At 31.2% G+C, this 26,354-nt stretch overlaps 1 protein-coding gene across 1 annotated transcript in view; it reads right to left on the bottom strand.

Moving 5' to 3' along the window:
• LOC129945370 (uncharacterized protein DDB_G0283357) overlaps window positions 1-26,354 on the bottom strand; it is a 219,452-nt gene that overhangs the window by 5,332 nt on the left and 187,766 nt on the right. The window contains exons 7-9 of the mRNA XM_056055061.1: window positions 19,107-19,228; window positions 18,909-18,983; window positions 18,566-18,744 (exon numbers count right to left, since the gene is read on the bottom strand). Of these exons, the coding sequence (XP_055911036.1) occupies window positions 18,566-18,744; window positions 18,909-18,983; window positions 19,107-19,228 (376 nt within the window). The remainder of the gene's footprint in view (window positions 1-18,565; window positions 18,745-18,908; window positions 18,984-19,106; window positions 19,229-26,354) is intronic.

Raw genomic sequence — 26,354 nt, 5'->3', positions numbered from 1 at the left:
TTAAGTCAATACGAGGAAACAATTAACTTAAGATGACTTGCAGCAGGAAACACGGCAGTGACACGCGACCGAGTGGTCCAATTTTCAATGACTCTTCCGCATAGATCCGACTGGCTGCGTCTAAGCCAATTGCTGCAATTTGGGCTCCTGGGTCAGTTGGATTTTGTACGGGTACGGCATCCCCGCCGTAAAACACGCCAAGTTGATGTCTACGAAAGCCGAGTTCTTGTGGAGGACGGGCCGGACGGTGAGAAATAGACTGCCTCGGGTTCCTGCTATACACTTTTCAGACCGCGTCGATGTTGTCGGCCCATCTTCCGTTCCTTGATGGCACGGGTATTTTCTGATTGTTTAAAGAGCCGGTAGTCTCAAATTTGGCCACCAATCGTTGAAGAGTCGAGAACCAGACTTTTAGTTAGTAGTGGGGGGGGGGGGGTGTCATATGCTTAACATATAGTTTTTACTCACCTCATAAAAATGTTCTGTGAAGGAGGCTAACAAAATTTAAATAACATAATGTGTATCTTAACCTTAAATGTAAAAATTTCAAGGGCTTGAGTGACAACTTTAGTTATTTAATTATTTTAGAACGCTGGGGCATGACTATGAGGTTCGTGTCGAATAGTTTTTAAAGTGAGTTTGCCATTTTTCAATTATTGCTTTCGTTTTCGCCTTTTTCATTTTAAATTCGACCATTAAAGGAATTTGAAGACGAATTTGAAATGTTATATGGCGATTATAACTTCTCATAGAATGTAATGGGTCCGATTTGTCAAATTAAAAATGTTGACATTTCTCGACGTTTCAAGGTCCCTAGAGTCGAAATAAAAGATTTTTAGAAAGATTTCTGTGCGTGCGCTTGCACGTACGTTCGTCGTCCATAGCTGAAGAACCAGAAGAGATATCGATTTCAAATAAATTTTGTTATACAGATAATAAGGCAAAAAGATGCAAAAACGGATCTCAAGAAAATAGCGTGGGTGGTTTTTTTACCACAGCAGTTTGAAAAAAGGTACAAATTTTGGTTAACACTAAATATCTTACGAACCAAAAACGCTAGTAACTTGAATTGAATTTTATATAATATATTGTAACGTGATATCAAAGAAGTAAATTTTTTTTGAAAAAAATCCATTTAACGTTTTTTTTTTATAAATCAAAAAAACTGAAAAAAAATTTGTCACATCCAAAATTTTACGACTAAAATATGATTTCATCTCTAAAACAATTTTTTGTAACTATGAAAAATGTTTTTGACATCTGATAAAATTTTGAGAAAAATCGAATTGACAGTTTTTTTTACTAAAAATTAAAATTTTCGACTCAAATATCTATTTAAAAATTTGAGATATTGGCTTAGATTTACTTTTATATTTCAAAAAATTTGTTGCCATCATTCAGTAAAATTTTGAAAAAAATCGAATTGACAGTTTTTTTTACAAACAATTAAAAATCGAAAAAAATTAACAAAAGTTGGTAAAAAATGATTTTCGACTGAAATATCTTTTCAAAAATTTGAGATAATAGCTCCTAACTAATTTTTTCTTATAAGAAATATTGTTTCGAACATTCGATAAAATTTTGAAAAAATCGAATTGACAGTTTTTTACAAAAAATAAAACTCTAAAAAAAACAATACTAAAACCTGATAAAAATTTACTTTCGACTCAAATAGCTTTTCAAAAATAAAAAAACATTGGCTTCAAACTTACTTTATTTCACAGAAAATATTGTTTTCCATATTCAGTAATTTTTATATATAAATCCAACAGTCTGTTTTTTAATAAAAATAAAATTTACAAAAAATGGTACGCAAATTTGGTAAAAATTGATACGAGTACATATAGACAAACTATTAAGCAAGACACATCGACAGACGGAATGGGAAGTTATCAGTGCGGGTCGCATCCCAGTCTCTTTTTTAAATGGCATTTTATAAATGTTTATTATTATATTATAAATGTTTCCCTTGTAGAAAGAAGTCGAATTAAAACCAAATCTACCATCGTAATGATTCGAAATTTTTCACGAATGCAATACATGCCATAAAATTCTTATATGTCGCAAGTAAAAATCACTTCAATGTTCACTCTTTATGTGCTTCAAAAAAATAAGATGGAATTGATGTCTAGTTTCAGGAATTTAAAGGTAACTTAATATAAAAATGACGATCTCTTATTTAAAGCTTCTTCTTAAAAACCTAAATATTTGCTCTTTTTCCTATAAACAAATTTTATGAAAATAATTTAAAACATTACTAAAGTTACAAAAATGTTAGTTTTTTCTTGACAGCAAACCACTTTTTGGCGAATGTCATTAAATTACTAACAAATCTTTAGATTATATCTTTACTTATTCAACTTAACTGTATATAAGCTTTATGGCTCATATGATTACGACTCCCCACCATCCCCAGATGGCCCATTCGTCAAAATGTAATGAATATGTTCTAAGTTTTTGGAATAGGGATGAATTTCCCATTCATATTAGATTTGGCAGATGTCACCAAACCAAAATGACCGCCACGGGGAATCAAAATCTACCCGCACCAAATGAATAACCCTTTATTTTATTTGGGTAGGTAATGTAATACATTTCATGATTATTGTGTCAACTCGAAAGGTAATTTACCACATTGCATGCATAAGCTAATTAATTAAAGCTGCACGATATCTGATATCATAATTACAATTCATGATTCATTTGCAATAATGACACCGTTGCAATGCTGCCGTGAATGACGTCGTCGTCGTCGTCGTGTGTCGCCTTGGACACATTATAATGTTCCTTACTAATTATGTCGCCTCTTTAAATTAACAAAAAAAAAACATCCAAGCACTTCATCAATTATGATGGAAAAGTTCATTGACCAGTTGGTCAACTAATTGCTTAATGAAGAACATACAGCGCCTGATGGTCTAAGTCACTTGGGAAACCATACTAGTACGTTGTTCTAGTACCAACTATGTACATATGCTACTTTGATTATCCAATGAAGCCTTACAGAGTGTGGGAGGAATAGTGTTATCTTTTATGGTTAGTTACTTACACTTGTGGTATTTTATGTGGATGAAGGACAAGAATTTAAAGTGATTAGCACACAATTTTCAAAAGCCTTTTGTATTGAGGTATTAAACCATGATATTTATAAGCATTTTACTTTTTTTTTTAAGAAAATGTAATTTATTGATAAACTTTATAGTTAAGCATGTCTTAAAAAGTTCATAAACTAATCTTTTTGGAATTTGTTAAACGGGATAACGTGATGCTATAAATTGTGATTCAGTGATCATAAAATATAAGGAACGGTCAAAACTTTAAAACGCTTCAATAAGGAGTTTTTGAATAAATGTTATCTTTTCGCATTCGACAATCGAAACTACGCCATCACTTACAACAGAAGATGCTTCAGCAACCGTTGAAGTTGGTAAAATTGGCTTAAAAAATGGTGAACGTTTTACAGTCACCTTTTGCAAAACTAAAATCATTTTTGGTCATCGTGAAGCATTTGAAAATAAGGCTGATTATTAGTGATTTTTATGACTATGGCGCTTCAAAGAGCGAAACAATCGCAAACTTAACATTGATTGACTGTGTTATTTCACAAGAAAGTGGCCACCGAAATTTTGTGTGTTTGAACTTGTTTTTTTGGTGCCGTGGAAAATCTGGTGTTAAAAACGGCCACTGGGATGATATCGTGTTTCATTCTTAATGGCTTGATTTCCTCTTTACAATTTAATAAGGATCAAATGATTGCACTTAAAAAACGACTGGTTTTTTTAAATTTAAAAAAGAAACCTGTTGTCTTAGAACCCTGTATAGCAGTTTTTTCTAAGGCAGGTTCAAACATTTCATAGTTAATGTTCTTTAAATGATTTCTGGCATACGCTCTTTATGAATGCCATCCTTTTCTCGAAATGATTCAGTCCTTATTGCTAAAAGATTAGATAACCATTTAAAAGCTTACATTTGAAAGGAAAAGTCATTTATTTTTACTAACTTTAGTTTGATCTCCAAAAAGTGCTAAAAACAGCGCACTTTCTAACATCTATCTAAAATAGTTGAGCTTATGAAAAAATGACAAATATTTTAGAAAATTGTATTGGACCAATATAAATGGAGATAATTTTGAAAAAGCTATTTTCTCTATAGAAGAGACCAAATTGTATATGAACTTTTAACCAATTCTAAGAACATCGGTAGAATGAAACAAACTAGTTTGTAGATAATTATCTGTAATTCTGAGCGAAAAGCCTTTTATTTACTGGATTTTTAACGCATTCCCGATGTTATCTTCCGTGTTCGTGTTTAATTTGCGTACCTGCTATCCTGGTAAAATACTTGTATGAACAAACTACATTCTCGTGTGTTAATCTTGATTGGGCAGAAGCAAATATTAATGTCCCCATAATAATTCATTGTTGCAACAGAGCCAGCTTGCACACTTATCAGGGGCGTATTTACCCTAGCAGTGAAAGTGCCATAGTAGCAAAACTGCTAGGCGTGACACAGGTCTACATTATGCAGAATTGCGTTATTTATTTTAAGCTACTTTCAAGAGAACTCAGAATGTTTTGAATTATTTCCTTACTTTCTTCTTGATGCAGGCTATAAGGAGAAGACATGTTGCAAGAAATTATGGATACTTTTAAGTAATTAAACATTGACGTATAAAATTAAAGAGGTCAATCTTATGATAAAGCAAGTCACATGTCAGAGGAATATATAGGTGAGAGCAACAATTAAAAAAGAGGCTGGGATGCGACCCACACTGATAACTTTTTAATGGTAAAAATGCTAATCTATGTACCTAATAGTTACAGACCCATAAGTTTGTTGAGTTCAATAAGTAAATGTTTTGAACAAGTTATTAAAGCTAGAATAACTTCACACTTAACCAATAATAATATGTCGAAAAAGCATTCGGGACGGTCTGGCATAATGCGCTTTTACACAAATTGTTGATACTCAACTTCACAGTGTTTTTAATAAAAATAATTCAATAATTTTTATTTCAGAGGAAATCTAAGGTTTTAGTTAATAACTGGTTTTCTGAAATATATGATTTAACGGCCGGTGTACCACAAGGATCAGTTTAAGGCCCTATTCTATACTCAATATTTAGTTCCGATTGAAAATTACTTCCTTTTTGTAGAACAGCATTTTTCGCTGAGGATACTTGCATTTTCTCTTCGGATTCAGTTGGTTTCATAATCTAATCTGCGATCTAGTCTAAATGTTATACAAATCTACTTCCATGGCTGGAAAATTAAAGTCAATGCCTCAAAAACGAAGGCAATCTTCAAAATTTTACCACTAAAATATGATTTCATCTCCAAAACAATTTTGTGCAACGAAGAATAATGTTTTTGACATCTGATAAAATTTTGAGAAAAATCTAATTGACAGTTTTTTTATAAAAATAAAAATCTAAAAAAAACATTACTCAAAGTTCGTAAAAATTGAATATCGATTCAAATATCTTTTCAAAAACTTGAAATTTAGGCTTCAAGCTTATTTTATCTTATAAGAATTATTGTTTTCAACATTTTAAAAAATGTTGAGAAAAATCGAATTGACAGTTTTTTTACAAAAATAAAAACCTAAAAAAATGTATAAAAGTTGGTAAAAATTGATTTTCGACTGAAAAATCTTTTCAAAACTTTGAAATATTGGCTTTAATTTGCTTTTATCTTTCAAAAAATCTTGTTGTCAACATTCAGTTAAAGTTTGAAAAAAATCGAACTGACAGCTTTTTAAAAACAATTAAAAACCGAAAAAAAATTAACAAATGTTGGTAAAAAATGGTTTTCGACTCAAATATCTCTTCAAAAATTTTAACTTTTTGTCTTCAAGCTAATTTTATCTTATAAGAAATATTGTTTTCAACATTTGGTAAAATTTAAAAAAAAATCGATTTGACGGTTTTTTTACATAAAATAAAACTCTAAAAAAAAAAATAAAAAACAATTATAAACTTGGTAAAAATTTACTTTCGGCTCAAATAGCTTTTCAAAAATTAAAAAAAAAATTTGCTTCAAACTTATTTTATTTCATAGAAAATATTGTTTTCGATATTCAGTAATTTTTATATAAAAATCCAACAGTCCGTTTTTTCATAAAAAATTAAATCAACAAAAAATAGTACGCGAATTTGGTAAAAATTGATGCAAACACATATAGACAAACTTTTAAGCAAGACAAATCGACAGACGGGGCAGAGTCTTTATTTTTACTTTATTTATCAGCCCAGGCCTCCATACACCTAAATACACCTCTGGAGTTAATGACTTTTTCTTCTTTACTTGTAATGTTGCGTGTTGTCCATAAGTCACAGTCATGCAACATGCAATGTGTCTGCCTGCAAATGCATATACGTCATATTCATAAAAGACCGTTTGTTTAAGTTCCAAGATAAGCACTTCTAATCTACAAACTTCAATCTTCATGTTCCTATACACACATCCAATCCCTCCCGCTCTTGTTTCCGTCCATGTCATGTCCTTCTGTATTTTATACAAATCATCATAGAACCCACAAATCTATTCGACAAAGCTAAACCACTGCCATGCCACATCACACCACGCCACACAGCTCCACCAGCCAACAGGAGGCGGTCGGTGATTATGTGGTTTGGATTTATTGTTGAAATAATTTTCCACAGATTTGATTTTGATGAGCGAATTGGATGATTGATGATTTGCAGTTTGTTGCATGAGAAATTTATTGAAATTTCTATTATAAGAGTTCAAGAAGATACTTATGTATATTTTGCAGAAAGCCAAGAAAAACATTTTCCACATTCCTCTTTTTTCTCATTTCACTTCTCCAGCCCTTCATCAGCTTCATAGAAAACGTAAAATGCTTTCAAGTAAATTCTGTGTTCGAAAAACGAATATTATGCACATAAATCCTGTTATACTGATGATTATTATTTATTATTCACATAAACAAAGTAAAATATACAAAGAAGTAACAAAGTAATAATATGTAAGTGTGTACATAATCAAAGCGTTGAAGACGAACGACGCGACACGACGCAACGATGGCAAACGAAAACGATGATGATGATGATGAAAATGATGACGTTGGAAAATTATAAACATATTTCATATTTTCCATTTATATGCTAAAGCAAAAAGGAGAGACAAGTTGAAGGACTTAAAGGTCTAAAAATGTGAATATTTAACTCCTCATATACGGTACGGGTGTTACTTGTACTGCAAAATGTTGAGTTTGAGTTGTTATCGAATATCATCTGAAGTATGTCCCTTGATCTCTTGAGAGTCTTGTTGAACCTTTTGTTCAAACAGCCAAGTAAATAGGTTCCTGACTTTTGAACTTTCGAGAGTGTAAGGTTAATAACTTTATTTAAATTTGAATTTCCTGGAATCTTCGATGAATGAAGTAGGATTTTGGGAAGTATGGAAAACGATTTAACCCGTTTTGGAGTGTTTGAGAAAGCTAGTTGATAATTTGTCACTGTTTGAACCCATTTAAGTTTGAAAGCACTACAAACAATTTAAAAATCACAAATGCAACTTTTACGCAAATAACCAATGACAATCCGATAGGTCTTAAATGGAATTAGCTTAAATACCATAAGTCTTCTATTTTTTCAAACTATTGTATTCCGTAAAACTATGTTATATTATGTTTATTTATTCATTGGGGTTAAAACAGTTTTCCAAATGATTGGTTCAATTGTTTTTACAACATAAGTTTACGCAGAAAAAAATTCTGCAGATACTTTCAAAAACGCAATCAACCAAAACAGATTTACAAAAACAAAAAAGCATTTTATCGATTGCGCTTTATAATTTGTGGTGAAAAACAATAACAAATGCCACTCAGGAAATACCCAATAATACCTTCGTAGATAAATTTTATTAGGTAGGTATATTTTTCCAATTTGATTTTGTGTTTTATTTCTCTGGAGATTTTATTATGTTTTCGGAGTATATGAATTTGATAAAGTGGGTTTATTGGGCTGATGGATATTAAATTAATTGCATTGAGACAAGTGGGGTTAGGAGTTTTGTTTTTATGAGCAATCAATAGAGCATTATAGACTCTGCGTCTTTTTTCAACAGTTAATTAAATCAGTACTATAATTCAGATAAAACGAAAAATTGCTCATTTTACAACGTAAATAAAAGAGTTGGGATTGTTTCGAAGTTACTGATTATTTTCAAGTAACATCAGTAACAAAAAAAGTAAACAAAATATTAAGAAGAATTTTCTTCTCAAATTCTCGCCTTTTCTAGAAAAAATTGTCAATCGTTCTACTCAAAGTTTCATTTTAGTATTAAAAAAATAATAAATGGAATTTTGTTTCATTGTACATTTATTTCTATGCCCTTTAATAACTTCACGAATTTCATCTTTAAGTCTTCAAATCGATTGCGTAGCATTGGCATAGATCTTATTCTTCAAGTGAAATTGAATTTTGAAGTTGTGATTTGTTGAAATAATACAAGTATTTTTGAAACAATAATTAATTAAGATAAAAAAGAAAAAAATCCAAATTTTACAGCAAAAGAAAAAGGGTCCTCCTAAGAAAAACTTTTACTTCATGTTAAATATACAATATTTTATTGGATTTGAATATGGGTTCCGTCAACAGCACCAATATAAGAAAGAAAAGATGCTATATAAAAAAATATTTCGTTTAACCTGCGACATTTCAGGTTGTATACTTGAAAACTTGATATATTTTCAATTAGGCTCCAGCTATAGTTATCATTGGTTTTCATCATTGAAAACAAACATTGGAATTTTGTTGGCAGGACGTTTAAAGATATCATTAAAAATTTCTGTCGCTGAACAAAATTTCCTGAAATCCACCGAAAAATTTTTACTGACAGAAAATTGTCATTGGAATTGTGTGAAAATGAAACAGAAATCATTGGAACGATTTGTTTACCCTTTGCACTAAAAGTATCAGCTGTTCATTAAAATGAATTTCCGTCCGAAAAAAAAAATACATTTTTAGAGAAAAATAAATGCACAATTACACTTTTTTTCTCAACAAAATTTCTTTGTGTGATTCCCAATCGATTGGTACATAATTTTCATTTCTAATCAAATATCAATTCAAACATTTTTCCGGATCAATTTCAATGATAGCTACAACTGGCCTCTTAAGCTTTCCAATTTAAGAATCGTAGAGCCACCAATAATTGGTTTATGGATGCAGTCGAATTATTTGTACAAAATGGAAACTTTTTATAATATTGTTTAAATCAAAAATCTAGCTCTTTATCGCAGATAGTCATATTTTTAGTAAGGCGAAATCATTTATAAAAGGCTAGTTAATCGAAGCTAAAAACATATTTATTAGTATTTTAAATTTGGGAAAGAATTCCAACTTTAATTAATTCGAAAACCTCCACATCATCTTCTAACAAATTCATCAAAATTTATACTTATTAGTTTTATTTTGAACTAGCTTTTTTTACATTTCAGAATTTCAGAAAGTAGTAAGCTTATAGCAAGCTTCAAACTACGATCAGAGGCTCATCATAAGTGCATGTGTTAGTTGTTAGTAAAAAATAATATAAATATAGCCTAACACACGCATAAAATACAAAACAAAAATAACATTTAACTATTACAGAACAAAAAATAAAATAAGAACGTTTACGATAGTGGAGCACTGGTTCAAAACAATGATTTTAATCCCACCTTATTTAAATTTAAATCTGTCGATGAACAGTTTAAGTTATATAAAATGCTCATTCGACTTAAAGCTTCATTTTTCCCATAGTTAGTTCTATGGAAGTCAATATGTATAAAATCAAATGTGTGCAGGTGATGAGTTCCGCCCCGGTAATTCAAATGTACACAAGAAAGCAAATAAGGTGCATCAATTTCACCATTAATGAGTTGATGAAAAAATACTAAGTCATTATTAACACGCCTTTGACGGAGAGATTGCATTTGAAGAAGTAGAATACGATGTTCATAGGAGGGCAGATCTTAGGGATCTTCCCAAGGAAGACCTTTATTCTATGAATTTCGTAATGAAACGAACATGAGGACGAACATGGCAATTATACAAAGAAAGGGTAACATAGGGATCATTGAACTCCTTTGCCCAGCGTTTTATAAAACCAAAACTTGCCGTATTGCATATTGCACTTGCATAGAACTTCCCGTGAGGAACACCAGGTTGAGCAACAAAAGGTTCTGAAAGACAATTTCTAAATTTTGCCTCATAGAACCTGTTTCCAAGGTATGATTTGATCCAATCTAAGAAAAATGGTGGAAAACCAAGAGCTTTGAGTTTAAATAAAATAATTTAGTGGCTAAGTTGGTCAAAAGCTTTAGAAAAGTCAGTGTATACACAGTCAACTTCATAACCTTGTTCTAAAGCGTTTGAACATATGTTTGAGAATGTGAGGAGATTAGAAAAGGTTGACCTTTTTTTCACAAAACCATGTTGCTGTTCGCAAATGAGATTTTTACTAAAAATAGCTACACTTTCACAAACAACTTGTTTAAATACTTTAGGAATGCAAGAAAGATTTGCAATGGGCCTGTAGTTTGTTATATCCGCCTTGTTACCTTTCTTGAAAATTGGTGTTAGAAATGACTTCTTCCATATACTGGGAAATTTGCCTGTTTTTAGAGAAAGTTTGAATAAGAACGTAAGGGGTTCAACTATAGCATTACTACACTTTTTTAATACTATCGGGGGAATACCATCTGGACCGGCTGAGCAATCATCATTCAACGCAGATAAAAGGTCAAGGACCGTACTCTGTAGCACAGGCATGTGACTACAGCTAGTTTGCGAAAAAGTGTGAAGATTATGAAAATATACTTTATCAACTTCTTGAGGGCTATTTATAAATGACTCACGGAAATGCGTTGCGAAAGCGTTACAGATATCAAAAGTTTTATCTAACGAAAGGTTCTTGTAAGTGAAGTTAACTGGAAAGCCGACAAACATTGTTTTGTCATATAAATTATTTTTAGAGAATATTTTGATTGAAATAAATAACTTATTGAAAGTGTGTAAGAATGTGGTATAATAAGTGGGAGAGGTATAGAGTACTGTAAACATTGACGAAACATTAAAATAACAAATCACCAACAATTTTTTTTTATTTATTAAATAATTCTTTAAAATTATATACATATCGGTAATTATTACGAAAAGAAAAACAATAGTGTACAATATTTTTTGTAATCTCATATTTCGCCAATACAAACAAACTGGATGGTTTGACCACTCGAGACCACACCACGTATGATTGTCCGTGTTACGAAACAAAATTACCGGAGATTCAACCTTCTGTTGGGAATTATACGGTGGCATGCCTGGTAAATCCAATGAGTACAAAAACTCAGTTGAATAATTTACAGCTTCGGTGGCATCACAAACTGTATCAATAGATTTGTATGACACCAAGTCTCCTGGTAACAAATGTTGTATCTTGAGGTTTAACTTTTCCGTCGCCTATATCTAACAGTTGTTTTTGAGAATGTTTCAGTTGATGGATCTTGAAGAATTTGAACACGCATATTTACTTTCAGTTTTACTTTTTCAACATTACACTACAGTGGCGATGATTTAAGCACTTGTTGATCTCATCAGCTTACGTTCATCGTGAAATAAGGGGAAGTGTTTGTCTGAAATCACTTGAAAGGAGTAACAGAGTGCCTCCAAATAGTCTGTCGTTGATGCAACAGCCAATGTGATACCATTATTTGATCGTATTTTAGCAAGAATTAGCAATATAAGGAATGTTTTAACAGTTCCACCTGGTGCGTCCAAAAAAAAAAAAGAATCTACGTTGTCCTGCCGAAACTGAGAGCACGATGTGGTCAAAAATGGTTCTTTGTTTTTTCATTCATTAGTGGGACATTGCAGGCAACAATCGTAGCGATTTTTGCAGTATTGTAAACGGTGATTTTTTAAGAGCTTGACAACTTTAAAAAAAAAAAAAACGCATAAAATTTCCAAAATCTCATCGATTCTTTATTTGAAACGTTAGATTGGTCCATGACATTTACTTTTCGAAGATAATTTCATTTAAATGTTGACCGCGGCTGCGTCTTAGGTGGTCCATTCGGAAAGTCCAATTTTGGGTAACTTTTTCGAGCATTTTGGCCGGAATAGCCCGAATTTCTTCGGAAATGTTGTCTTCCAAAGCTGGAATAGTTGCTGGCTTATTTGTGTAGACTTAAGACTTGACGTAGCCCCACAAAAAATAGTCTAAAGGCGTCAAATCGCATGATCTTGGTGGCCAACTTACCGGTCCATTCCTTGAGATGAATTGTTCTCCGAAGTTTTCCCTCAAAATGGCCATAGAATCGCGAGCTGTGTGGCATGTAGCGCCATCTTGTTGAAACCACATGTCAACCAAGTTCAGTTCTTCCATTTTTGGCAACAAAAAGTTTGTTAGCATTGAACGATAGCGATCGCCATTCACCGTAACGTTGCGTCCAACAGCATCTTTGAAAAAATACGGTCCAATTATTCCACCAGCGTACAAACCACACCAAACAGTGCATTTTTCGGGATGCATGGGCAGTTCTTGAACGGCTTCTGGTTGCTCTTCACTCCAAATGCGGCAATTTTGCTTATTTACGTAGCCATTCAACCAGAAATGAGCCTCATCGCTGAACAAAATTTGTCGATAAAAAAGCGGATTTTCTGCCAACTTTTCTAGGGCCCATTCACTGAAAATTCGACGTTGTGGCAGATCGTTCGGCTTCAGTTCTTGCACGAGCTGTATTTTATACGGTTTTACACCAAGATCTTTGCGTAAAATCTTCCATGTGGTCGAATAACACAAACCCAATTGCTGCGAACAGCGACGAATCGACATTTCACGGTCTTCAGCAACACTCTCAGAAACAGACACAATATTCTCTTCTGTACGCACTGTACGCATTCGTGTGGTTGGCTTCATGTCCAATAAAGTAAACTGAGTGCGAAACTTGGTCACAATCGCATTAATTGTTTGCTCACTTGGTCGATTATGTAGACCATAAATCGGACGTAAAGCGCGAAACACATTTCGAACCGAACACTGATTTTGGTAATAAAATTCAATGACTTGCAAGCGTTGCTCGTTAGTAAGTCTATTCATAATGAAATGTCAAAGCATACTGAGCATCTTTCTCTTTGACACTATGTCTGAAATCCCGTGTGATCTGTCAAATACAAATGCATGAAAATCCTAACCTCAAAAAAATCTCCCTTTATTATAGTTCACGATTCAATTCAGTGTCTATTTAATCAGATGCATTTCGATTTGGTGAATGCATACCGAAATGACTGAGTGGTAAGTTGGCACTGATAAGGCAAAGATCCTCAATAGCAATCAATGCTTCATTGTACATCGTTGCACAGTGTACGATGTTGATGCAATTAAACAATACAACTTTGAAATATATAAAAATAGATAAAAACATATTCTCAATGTAAAATTTCATTTAAATTGTTTAAGCCGTTTCGGAAAAGTATGGAAACTAACACTGTGACAGGTGGTAGGGCTTTGTAAATAAAAAATAATTACATGAAACATTTATAACGATTTAAAATTAAGTAATCGCTTTTTTGTTAATCATGTGAATCATAATTATTAACAGAAACCAGTTTTATTATCATTGTAGTGCTTTGGGAAATACGATGTTTTTGTTTGATAACTTGGCGCATAGACAAACAAATCTGATGGTTTTAAAACACGGGAACAGGCAACATGCAATTGACCATGTGAGAAACATTTGTTTTCTAGATTAATTCCACAAACACTTAATGATTGTCCCTAGGACTTGTGTATGGTCATAGCAAAAGCATGCCGTACTGGAAACTGTAGATCTTTAAACTCAATAGGCACATCAATCGGAATCATTGGGATGCGCGGTATAAGAAAATCTTCTAAGTAGCCAAATCAACTGATTTATATATCCTCGGTTTGCCTGTAATTTGTTCTTGAATTTTGAAATTCAATTCATTTACATCAATGTTTTTTGCAGCCAATATATCTCGTTCGCTCAACTAATAATAGTTTTTGTAATTTTGCGAAACACCTGAAAGCACTTTTTGAATAAGTTCGTCTTTTGATTGCGTTACTTGACAAAAACTTTGAGGAAAGATAATGCAGCCAATCAACATGTCTATAGCAAATTTGCCATTACCAATTTGACCAGATTTGTCATTTTGCAAATCAACACGCATATTCTTGTTTAAATGAAGCACTTTGACATGTGTCCACAAATTGGAGGACTTTAGACATGCATTGGTTTCATCAGCTGGCGTTGATCGTGGAATTGTACCACCAAATATGATATTATTGCTTCGTAGATCTTTTAAGGTTCTGTCTAAAGCATCCAAAAATGTTTTATGTGCCATCGTACATTCATCCTAAATAATCAATTTACATTGCTGCAAAACATTTGCCATTGCAGAGTTCTTCGAAATGTTGCAGGTTCGAGTTTCATTCGCATATACTTAAGGTGGCGCTACAGTACTGTGTGAACAAGAGCCTATGCTTTGCATATTTAATTGCAATTTTAGTGATGAATGGGCTATTCGACCACCTTTAAGCAAAGACGATCAAACTTAAATAATATTTGATCTTAAAAATTATATATTTAGTTGTAACTTATATCTATCAATAAACATCTTACTTTGGTGATAGAAATTTGTGTTCGCTAAAATAATTATGAATAACTGCTATAATACATACCTTGAAAGTTGGCATGAAATTTTCCCGAACTACATTTGTTGGGCCAAACAAAGTCATATTATTATAGTGTTGGGTATGTGTCAAAAAGTGTAAGGAATCTGTTCCTATTCCTGAAACCAATGAGTGCAATGGCTCTAATGGTAGATCCAATGGTAACAATTTCACTTTACCATTTGCGCAACACAATCCATTAGCTTCGTTTTTGTATTTTAATGCTTACAGTGTGAGCAAACCGAGTTTATAGAACCAAAAACAACACATTGGTAGTTACTGAAGTCAATTGACACATCGTAACTGAAAGCAGCTCGATTCAAACTTGAGCGATCATTAGTTGAAAGTCACGCTTGCGCTTCACGCGTTTGTGATATCGGAATTCTTTCTCGTTTAATTTGGTCTTCACGTTCTTGTGCAGTACGATTAGTTAGATAATTAGCTTGTTTTGTAGCAGTTTTGGTTCTTTTACCTAAATTGCTTCGTCTTATAGGAGCATATCAAATATAAATTATTTTGTCATTAAATACTAACTAAACAAACAATAACACAAACACTCTTTGCAAAAAGAAAAATATCATTATGCCCGGAAAGATTTGCATACAAAGAAGACTCAATTGAAGTTGTAGATAGCTTTGAATATCTGGGAATAACCTTGAGTCGAACTGGATCTTGGAATGAAACCATGAATGTCTTCAAAACCAAGGCAAGAGCAGCAGCAGCAGTAACCGAAAAAAACTATGAGGAGCCCTTACATGGAAAACTGGGAAGGAAGAATCAAAGTATATAATTCAACAATTAAATCGACTTTACTATACTGTGCTGAGATATGGGGTCTGGAAGCTGGAGACAAAATTGAAGTTATTCAAACTTCAGTTTTAAAGAAGTTGCTTGGTCTAGCTAAAAACACACAAACCAATGTGGTTCGCTTAGAAACTGGTACACTTCCATTAGATTACGAGATAGCGAAAAGAGCTTTGCATTTCTGGGAAAAACCGTTGAATGCCTCTGATGAGCACCTAATTAAAACGAAATCTTGAGAACCCATAACAACTCCCAACGACCAAACTGGGCAACAAAATTTAAGGCCGCCTTAATGAGTAATTTTATGGATATATGGGAACAGCAAAACTTATTACCTGTTCGTCAATACTTTGTAAGCATCCTTGAAGACAAGAAGAGAAGCATTATAAATGAAGATTTCAGGAAGGCATCTTACTAAACTTCTTGCTGCTATTATGCTCCTTATTTAGCGAACATACAAGAACCAGAATATAAACCGGCTCCGTACCTGAATTCATCCTGCAAACCATACGTGCATAAAGTCTTAGCGCAAATTAGGTGCACGAACAGATATGCCCACAGAATAGTTTTACACGGTGATAGACATATATTTGACCCAAAGAACATTTGCACATTGTGTAATACATATGAAGATGATACAATTGAACACTTCCTTTTAGGATGCCCAATTTGTAATGCAGTTAGAAACCACTTCCTATCCCCTATGAACTTAACGGACATGAATAGTATAATGAAAGTTGAAGATCAAAACGTTGCACTGAATATATATAAATATGTTAGAAACTCGCTTAACTTAAGAGCTTTTATCCTTAACGAATGATAAATCCAGGTTTCAGGTTAAGTAATAAAAGTAATTATTTTTTTATTTCCTGTATAATTGTTGCTTCATATCTTACCTTATTGTTCTGTTAGATGAATTAAAATTATATTGCACTTACCTTATGAAATAATGTAATATTTACATATTGCCAATCAATTTGTAAAAGCTAAGCTTATAAACAAATAAATATATCTATCTATCTATCTATCACAAACACTCTGCACAAAACACGATATACGGATTTGTTTCAGCCGTTTATCTGTTGACAAAAGCAAAAATTTAGTAGATAAGTTAACAGAAGATCCAAGAAAAACAACAGCAAATCGACATCTAAACTTTTGTTTTCTTTTATTTGTGATTTGATATGACTTGAAGTCGAATTCTTTAAGCCGACTACGGTTTAGTTAGAAATCATTTGTGATGGAGAAAGAAAAGTGTTGTGTTTATGGTTTTCCGGCAATTATTGGAACTTTTCTCATGGTAAAAACCATCCTTGAACTTCAAAGAATTGGCCACATTGGTCCAGGCGTTGTTGAGTTATGCGGTAACCAACACATTTCGCGATTCATTTTTATATATAAGATTCAATCAAGCATAAGTTTTGTTGCAGCAATTTACTGAAATGTCATCTTAAGACATAATCTTATAAATTCCAAAAGTGGAGCTTAAAGACCTTATACTCTACTATTTCTTCTCCGTAAAATAAGTTCCACTTTAGCCATTTATGACGAACTTTGAGATCCTAACAAAACATTGAGCACGATATAGTTATTTATGTAGAACTTAAATAGTTATGACAAGTAGGAGCAACATCCGGGTGGTCAATTGTGATCAGCTTTTTGAGAAAGAACACGGCCAGGAAACTTGTTTCGTAAAATTGCTTTAAGTCCACATCAATATGTTTTCAATTACAAACATATAAAACCATTAATCATACCTCGGTATTGTATTTTATTCACCGTATTCAAATTTGCAAATAAGTATGGTTCAATTACACGTTCATCGCCAGTCCAAAAACCGAACCAAACAGTGATACTTTAGGATGAAGAGGTTTTTCAACAATCATGCTTAGATTCTTTAAGACTTAAATGCAACAATGCTGTTATTCTGTTTAGCAACATATTTCATTCATCATTTTTCTATGAAAACGTGAAATTATTCACGTTATTATTGATACACATTTCAAGGAGAAAATCAGCGATCTGTTTAAGTTCTTGTTTTAACTGAGCTTAAGGTCTAAATCTCTATGCAAAATACAGTGTAACGTCGTTTATAGAATGTCTAATTCCAAAGATGGACCAGTAATTGACTTAGGTTTTAATTAATTACGGGCTACAAAATCAATATTTTCAGTTGTTCTTGAACGATGAAACTGTTTCGTTTTATTCAATTCATTAACTTGTCTAATCATCAATAGCTTAAATCTTAAAGCAGTTTCACTACTTCCAGCCGAATTTTTAATTTATTTTAAAAACTGTGACTGCAAAACTTTAAACGTTTGTAAAGTGAATTTCAACAATTCAACAACTATTTTTAGTATAATGGCATAGTTAATACTTGTCAAATATCAACAGATTACAGCTTTTAAAGGTCTATAATGCGTTAATATTAGTCTTTATCTATTTAAAAGAAAAAAGAAAATACTGAATCCTTTCCGTTAATAATTAATAAAATATTTCAATTGTTGAGTTTTCTGAATAAGTTGAAAATGACAGTTTTATGATAACTGGAAGTGTGCGCTCATGAATAATATTGAAAGTGTTTTAATCCCTTTTGAAAAACATGATATGAAATGGCGGAACTTTAAGCTAAAATATCCTTCAATCCCCATTTACGGTTCTTCTCAAAATACCTTTCCTTTAATAGCATATTACCTATTGTCCATCCATAATTTGACCCCATCTCTCTTCGATAATTTAAAGTGTTCATATTATATTTTGTTTGATTTTTCAAGTTCATTCTTATCCATATCTCATAATAAATTATTCTTTGATCACATTGCGTCACATTGTTTAGTCACATGTTGTACGAGTACCTACTTACAATATCGTAAAATCCAAAACAAAGTTCGATACTTGTTATACGAACATAAATCTTCCACTCAAGATGAAGGCTAAACAATCTTAAAAGAGTTTACCTTAAGCTATTTCGGGCGCGCCTGCTGTCAGATAAATGTACACATATTTTTATCCTACCCACACTTAAAGTAATATAAATAGAAATGTCCCAAAATAACACTTACCTAAACTCAAGTCATAAGCACATATGTAGTCGGATGTTGTAAATTGATATGTTAAAGCTGTCTTCCCGACACCGGAAGCCCCCAGCATTGCAATTTTATAGGCAGGAATTTGACTTTTGCCTTGTAAATCTTTCTTATCCTGTTCCAGCATAATATCACCAGATGTCCTTGAAGCATTGCTAAAATATATACAACATTTCGTATGTTCGAATTTATAAATAAAGAAAAGACAATAAGATAAATGACTATATAAGGAAATTAAGATTAATTGACTTTATTAAGCTGATTGTCAGAATTGAAAGCAACAAAAAAATGTATCTCTAGGAACACAAATAAATATTACCTGTTATTACGGTCCTTGCCACTATTCGAAGTGCCCGTCGATGTTACAGAATTAATCGAACGTGATCTCCGGCTTCTGTGGGAAGACATATTATGTTATGGATTTTTCTTTGTTTTATAAATGTACGTGATATGTTTCAAGAAACAAATTAATTTATTGCTAAATACACCCGAATAACAGCAAACACGTTATACTTACCTAAGAGAATCACCTAAATTACAAACACCATGCGATGTGATGCTAAAGCTTCGAAGTCGATAGTACTCCAAGTCCAAGTCAGCACAGTGGATGGCAGCACGTCTGGTGTCGGCGAGACGTGGCTGAAAAAAAAAATAAATCAAAACGTACATAAAATATGAGAGTAAACGCATAATGTATTACAGTGGTAACAAAATAAGAGCATTTATTTTAATGATTGACCACACTACTGATTATTAGAATTTAATTAAGTTAATCAAGAGAGTTATGGCGGAACGTGATACTTGATGAAGAAAAAGCTGCCAGGATCAACATTTTACACTTTAATAATTATAAGATCCAAAGTACTACACACATTTTTATGGGCTTTATTGTGTTTTGCAGAAATAAAAACAAGGTAATAAAGAATTCGTTTGGACTAAATTATTTATTTTTATTTTATTTATTCACATCAATTAGAGATATTAACATCTACAATTAGATTACAAAAGGTCGAGAAATATATAATCATTTATAAAAAAAAATAGACGTAATAATATATAACATTTAATTAAATTTAAACATTCTATTTTCAAGTGACTGAGTTCCAAGATGTTTACATCTAGTCAAGTACAACGGGATTTCGATGTTCCAACCTAATTTCTGAATTATATACCTTGTACATTTTTTTTTGGATTATTTCAATTCTATTTGAATAAATATTTTAGTAAGGATTCCAAATCACACCTTGTACATTTTTTTTGGATCATTCTAAGTTTGATCTAACATAGGAGTTAAATAGAGATTTAAGGACAAAAGGCTCCTTGAAGTCTTTTGAATTACGTTTAATAAAGCCTAGCATTGAATTGGATTTAGCTACAATAATTCTACTAGTATGTGTTTGCTAAAGTTTAGTTTTGAATCAAACAATACACCAATTTCCTTTTTCTCCAAAATTCTTCCAAGAAAAAAGTTATCAAAAGAAATTTTCGAAAAATTGCAACAAAAAAAAATTTGACATTTATTAACGATCAAGAATAATTTTCTAGCTGTACACCATTCCGTTAACTTTTGAAGATCATTTTGCAAAAGAATACAATCATTTAAAGAATGTAAGTATCTGAAAAACTTTAATTCATTTGGAAATAAAAGTGTTCTAGAATTTAAGTAGATTTCAGCCAGGTCGTTGATGAATATTAAAAAAAGAAAGGGACCCAGATGGCTTCCCTGTGGGACACCCGAGATAACAATAATTTGACTAGAAAGCACTTGATCAATACAAACGAATTGTACACAACCCCTTAGGTATGACTCCAGTTTTTCAATCAAAATAGTAGTATAGCATCTATCAAAAGGCTTCGCAAAATCAGTATAGATAACATCAATTTGGTAGCCTTTTTCGAGTTTATTAACTTCCCATAGGAAGTTATTGTAATGGGTCCGATTCGTCAAATTGAAAATTTTGATATTTCTCGACGTTTTAAGTTCCCTAGAGTCGAAATAAAAGATTTTAAGAAAGATGTCTGTGCGTGCGTGTGTACTTACGTTCGTACGTCCGTACGTTCGCTACGTTGTTTTCGTCGTTCATAGCTCAACAACCAGAAGAGATATAGATTTCAAATAAATTTTGTTATACAGATAATACGGCAGAAAGATGCAGAAAGGGCTCTCAAGAAAATCGCGTGGGTGGTTTTTTTACCATAGCAGTTTAAAAAAAGGTGAACATTTTGGTTAACCCTAAATATCTTACGAACCAAAAACGCTAGAGACTTGAATTAAATTTTATATTATATACTGTAACATGATACCAAACAGGTATATTTTTTGAAATAAATCCATTGAACGGTTTTTTTATAAATCAAAAAAACTGAAAAAAAAAATTTTGTCACCTCCAAAATTTTACGACTAAAATATGATTTCATCTCCAAAACAATTTTGTCCAACGAAGAATAATGTTTTTGACATCTGATGAAATTTTGAGAAAAATCGAATTGACAGTTTTTTTTTTATAAAAAATAAAAATCTGAAAAAAAACATTACTCAAAGTTGGTAAAAATTGAATATCGATTCAAATATCTTTTCAAAAACATGAAATTTCGGCTTCAAACTTATTTTTTGTTATAAGAAATATTGTTTTTAATATTCTGAAAAATCGAATTGACAGTTTTTTTTACAAAAAATAAGAACCTTTAAAATTAAATTAATAAAAGTTGGTAAAAATTGATTTTCGACTCAAATATATTGTTGTCAACATTCAGTAAAATTTTGAAAAAATTGAATTGACAGTTTTTTACAAAAAAATAAAAACCTAAAAAAATTAACAAAAGTTGGTAAAAACTAATTTTCGACTTAAAAATCTTTTCAAAAATTTTGAAATAATTTAAAATAATTTTATCTTATAAGAAATATTGTTTTCAATATTCGATAAAATTTTGAAAAAAGGCGAATTGACAGTTTTTTTTACAAAAAATAAAACTAAAAAAAAAAATAATACTTAAACTTGGTAAAAATTTACTTTCGACTCAAATAGCTTTTCAAAAATTAAAAATATTGGCTCCAAACTTATTTTATTTCACAGAAAATATTGTTTTAGATATTCATTAATTTTTATATACAAATCCAACCAAAATAGTACGCAAATTTGGTAAAAAATGATACAAGTACATATAGACAAACTTTTAAGCAAGACAAATCGACAGACGGAATGGGAAGTTATCAGTGTGGGTCGCATCCCAGCCTCTTTTTAAATAAGAAAATCTTTCCAGAGAATTTTCTACTACACTATTTATGAAATGCCAAAAAACATAGGTAATGCTAAAATTAAATGGCTGAGTTTGTAACGTGGGAACGTAAAAACTGGTTGACTATCGTTAAATTTTGTAGAGCTTTGCGTTCACATTTACGTGATTAACACTTCATAAAAAGTGCAATGACCTTAGACTGGAGAAAGTAACTTTAAACCAAATGTCCTATCATTTATGTGTCATTTTTTCAAAAATAGTTTTTAAATGAATCATGTTGCGAAACAGAAAGTAATACCTACATTTAAACTGTAAAAATGTGTATTTTATAGAAAATGTTTCTTTCTAATTATTTAAGACCTTGTTTCCTTGTCCACTAATCAATTATTGAATGAATTACTATACACAATCTAAATACAATAATGTTCATGAAATTTGGCCAAAGTCCCAAAAATTTGTTTTCAACCAATTTAAAAAAAAATGTTCAATCGTTCTTAGTTCAAAAATAAATAAAAGTAAATAATCTTGCCAGCAAAGTACATTTTTTACAACAAAATAATCTAAATAAATGTATTGACATTGTTGGTTTACCAAATATCCAGAACGAGAGTGCATTAACCTCGACGGTTAAGATTCTTGCAGAAGGTCTAGGTGCGAATATAACTGCGAATGACTGAAATGAATGAAATTTTTGTCTGTAAATAACTATCTTTCGTTGACGTTTTCAAATGGCCTAGAATCTTACATTAGTGAACCAACCCGAATAACTACCATATCAAAAAACTTGCATTGATCATTTTTTTCATGTCTTTATATGATTTGAAGATTACGGATCATTGTATGACCTGTCTTTTTATCAATTTTAAAGATAAACAACAATATGACGTTTTTAATCATTAATCAATTTTCTGTCAATAATTCTATAAAGATTAACTTTGAGCACCTAAACTCTTGTTTAATTTTTAAAAGTTGGTATGGAATCTGTTCTGCGTCTGATCCTTCTGTTGCCTTTGAACTTTTTATTTTTATTTTGCATGGCTATGTTAATAAAAGCTCAGAAGTGATTGGGAATAGAAAAATTAAGCACAAAAAACTAAAACCTTGGATGTAAAGTTACTTACTAAAAAAAATTGATAAGAAGAACAAATTAAGACTTAAGTTTAAGAAGCACCCTAATAATGCTCTCCTTCGCAATAATTATGAACTGTTATGTGAAGAGATTCGATTCGAAGTTCCCGTCTGTAAGGAAAACTATTATATCAATAAGTTCAATACAGCCCAAGGTAATTCGAAAAAAGAATGGGGACTAGTTAACAAATTGTTGTTGGAGCTATATAATGCTGGGTTTAATCACTCTTCATATAACTGTACGGAAAATTATTTCAATGATCTCTATCATTTTAATAGTTTCTATTTTTAGCCTATATCTTCTTTTGAAGTATTTAAAGTCATAAGTGCTCTAGACAACTCTGACTCCTTTACACTCAATAGCTTTTCGAATAATTTTACCAAAAACTTTTCCTTTAATATTGTAGATATTTTAACTCACTTATTTAATAAAAGTGTTTTTCAGGGTAAATTTCCAGATTGTTTGAAAATAGCTGTGGTTATTCCTATTTTTAAAAAAGTCGACAAAAAGTATGTTAAAAATTATAGGCCTATTTCTCTTCTATCGGTTTTCTCTAAAATTTTTGAAAAAGTTTTAAAAACTAAAATCCTTACTTACCTCGATTCTCCTCCTTTTTTTAGCTCAAACCAATATGGTTTTAGAGCAGAAGATTCAACTGACGATGCATTATTAAATTTTTGTTCTAATGTATATGAGAGTAAGGACCATTCTGCTGCTGCATTCATTGATATAACAAAGGCTTTCGATACGGTCGATCATGACATATTGCTAAGAAAATTAGATAGAGCAGGTTTTAGGGGCTTTATTCTTGATTGGTTTTCTTACTTTCTTAAAAATAGAAAACATAGGTTAGAATAGCATTGATATAGGTGTTCCTCAATGATCAGTCCTTGGCCCGATTTTATTCCTTGTTTATTTTAATTCGATTTTTAGTTTAAATTTAAAGGGAACTAAAACGGGTTTTGCTGAAGATATAGCTTGTGTTTATTCTAGTTCATCCTTGTTAGACCTGATTTCAGGTTTGTGACGCATAAATTTCTTTTGAGTGAAAAAACTTAAAAAATGTTTTTTAATCCACCCTTTCCTGATGGCAATTCTTCTGATCTCGTTCTACATAGCATTGATTGTAAAAACTATTCTTTAAACAGTTCTACTTTAATAGCTTCAATATATCCCGCTGCATTGATTTAGTTTGTTCTTCGCAGTGTTTCCATATTGAAAATGTTACTAAGTTTAAATATCTTGATTTAACAATTGACAGTAAAATGAATTGGAAACCTCATACACAAGCTATCAAGAAATACTTGCTTTCAACCACATATACATTTTTTCACTTAAGAAAACTTTGCTGCCGATGACTTCTTGAAACACTCTATTGTGGTCGAGTTTAATCTACACTGCAATATGGTATTATATGTTGGGGCGGTACGTATTAAAGCTACCTTCAACCCCTGTTAATAACTCAAAAAGTCAAAAGCATATTATGTTAAGAAACATTTGGAAGAAAAGAAGGCTTGATCATAGTTTTTCGTTGTTTGTTAGCTCAGGCATACTCCCCCTAAAATATCTGTACTTCTACAAAGTTTTAAAAATATTCTATTTAAGAAGTGGTTTTCGTTTGACTTCTGGTTATACATTGCGCACTATTGAAATAAATCTTGCATTCATACCTGCAAATCATTCTCAACACTTTTTAAATTTGTTTACATCAGTAGCACCAAGACAATACAATATGTTACTCTCTAATATTCTATTGGCTTCATATACTCTTTTAACAAGAAGATTAAAGAATGGCTTTTTAACTATGATTCGTGGCTTAGTTAGAATCTTAGTTTGAATTTTTCATAATATTTATTATTCCTATTATGTAATCTTTAAAATGTATTACTTTATTTTGCTGTTATTTTTATATTATTTTTTTTCTATATTCGACATTTCACCCCACAACATTTGTTGAATATTATTCCTTTTTAAATTTTGTATATTTTTGAAGTTGCTCGATACTTTGGAAACCTGTCTTAAGACAACGGATTGTATTTAAATTTATTTCTTTTTTCTTATTTAAATAGTAAATTTATTTATATATTATTTTTTTGCTAGGAATCATTCTTGATTTACTATTATCTTTAAGTTAAAAATTGTATCTATTTTATAAGAGAGAAGAAATAAAACTAAACTAAACTAAACTAAGAAAAAAAAAAGAATTTAACAAATTTAACCATGGAGGGCTACAAAATGTATCACTTGTTTAGATTGTTGAAACGTTTTTGAAAAACAATTCGTTCTATAGTATGATTTTAATTTCATTCCAAATGCAACATCGGCCGATAAAAGGTAAAGTAGAATCCTACTACGGATGAATATTTGTCGTTTATTTGAGTCTTAAATTCAATTTTGTTATTTTATTTTTTAGATGTTGGTTCGATTGATAACTGAATTGTTTTTTGGACGGATGTGTTGACGGAGTCGTTATAATTTTAATGTTAAACAAATATATCGATCTTTTTTACCTTGTTTGGTCAGTTTTTATTTGTAAATTCACAGAGAAATCTTTATTTTCATTGATTCATAAGCAGGTTTTGACTCTCTTCAGTTTTTAAATAGAAAAGTCAAAAAAATGCAAGGAATATTCCACCGGCGCACGTCAAAAAATGTGTACTTCTGTTTCATTTTCTCTTTCTTGTTCTTTCTTTTGCACTTTATTCATGTAGGACTTGACATCCGCCGTATAATAATTAACTTATTTTGCATATGTCATTACTCAACTTACAACTTTAACAGTTTGTCACAATTTTTAAGATGTTTTCAAATGTTTATATTCCTACAAAATTTTGTGGTGGCTCTATATTAACAGTAGACTGCCTCTCAGAATTAGAATTAAAAGTATTTTGGCAAGCCTTCAAAAATGATAAATTTTACATTCCGGTTTTAAACAACTTGAATATCGATATTTAAGTTTTCTTCCCATCGTTGTAATTTTTTTATAGTTAATTGTAAAACTTAATAAAATTAAACTATTCGGACATACATAGATATAATACCAATTTTTTTGAATTATTTGTTTATTTCGCAAAATGTTAGTGTTCACAAATATAGCGACATCTCTTGCAAGCGAAGATCTAAACATAGTAAGAACATAATCTACGAACGAACGCCTTTCATTTTGTTCTTATTTTATTCAGATATAAATATGTATATAGCCACTTAAATATACATTATTCATGATATTTTCTTTAAAATTGTCCATTAATTTAAAGTTTTAACAAACTCTGATCGGAACTTCTCAAATTTTTTTAAAAATTTTGTTATTAATTATTTTGACAAATATTCAGTTTTCAACTTTCAAATATAAAAACCGGACTATTGCGGATCGGTTATTGGTAATTTCTCAATGTACTA

This window comes from Eupeodes corollae, chromosome 2 (assembly GCF_945859685.1).
Source record: "Eupeodes corollae chromosome 2, idEupCoro1.1, whole genome shotgun sequence".
Classification (NCBI taxonomy): domain Eukaryota; kingdom Metazoa; phylum Arthropoda; class Insecta; order Diptera; family Syrphidae; genus Eupeodes; species Eupeodes corollae.
This window is presented reverse-complemented; position numbering and strand designations above follow the sequence as displayed.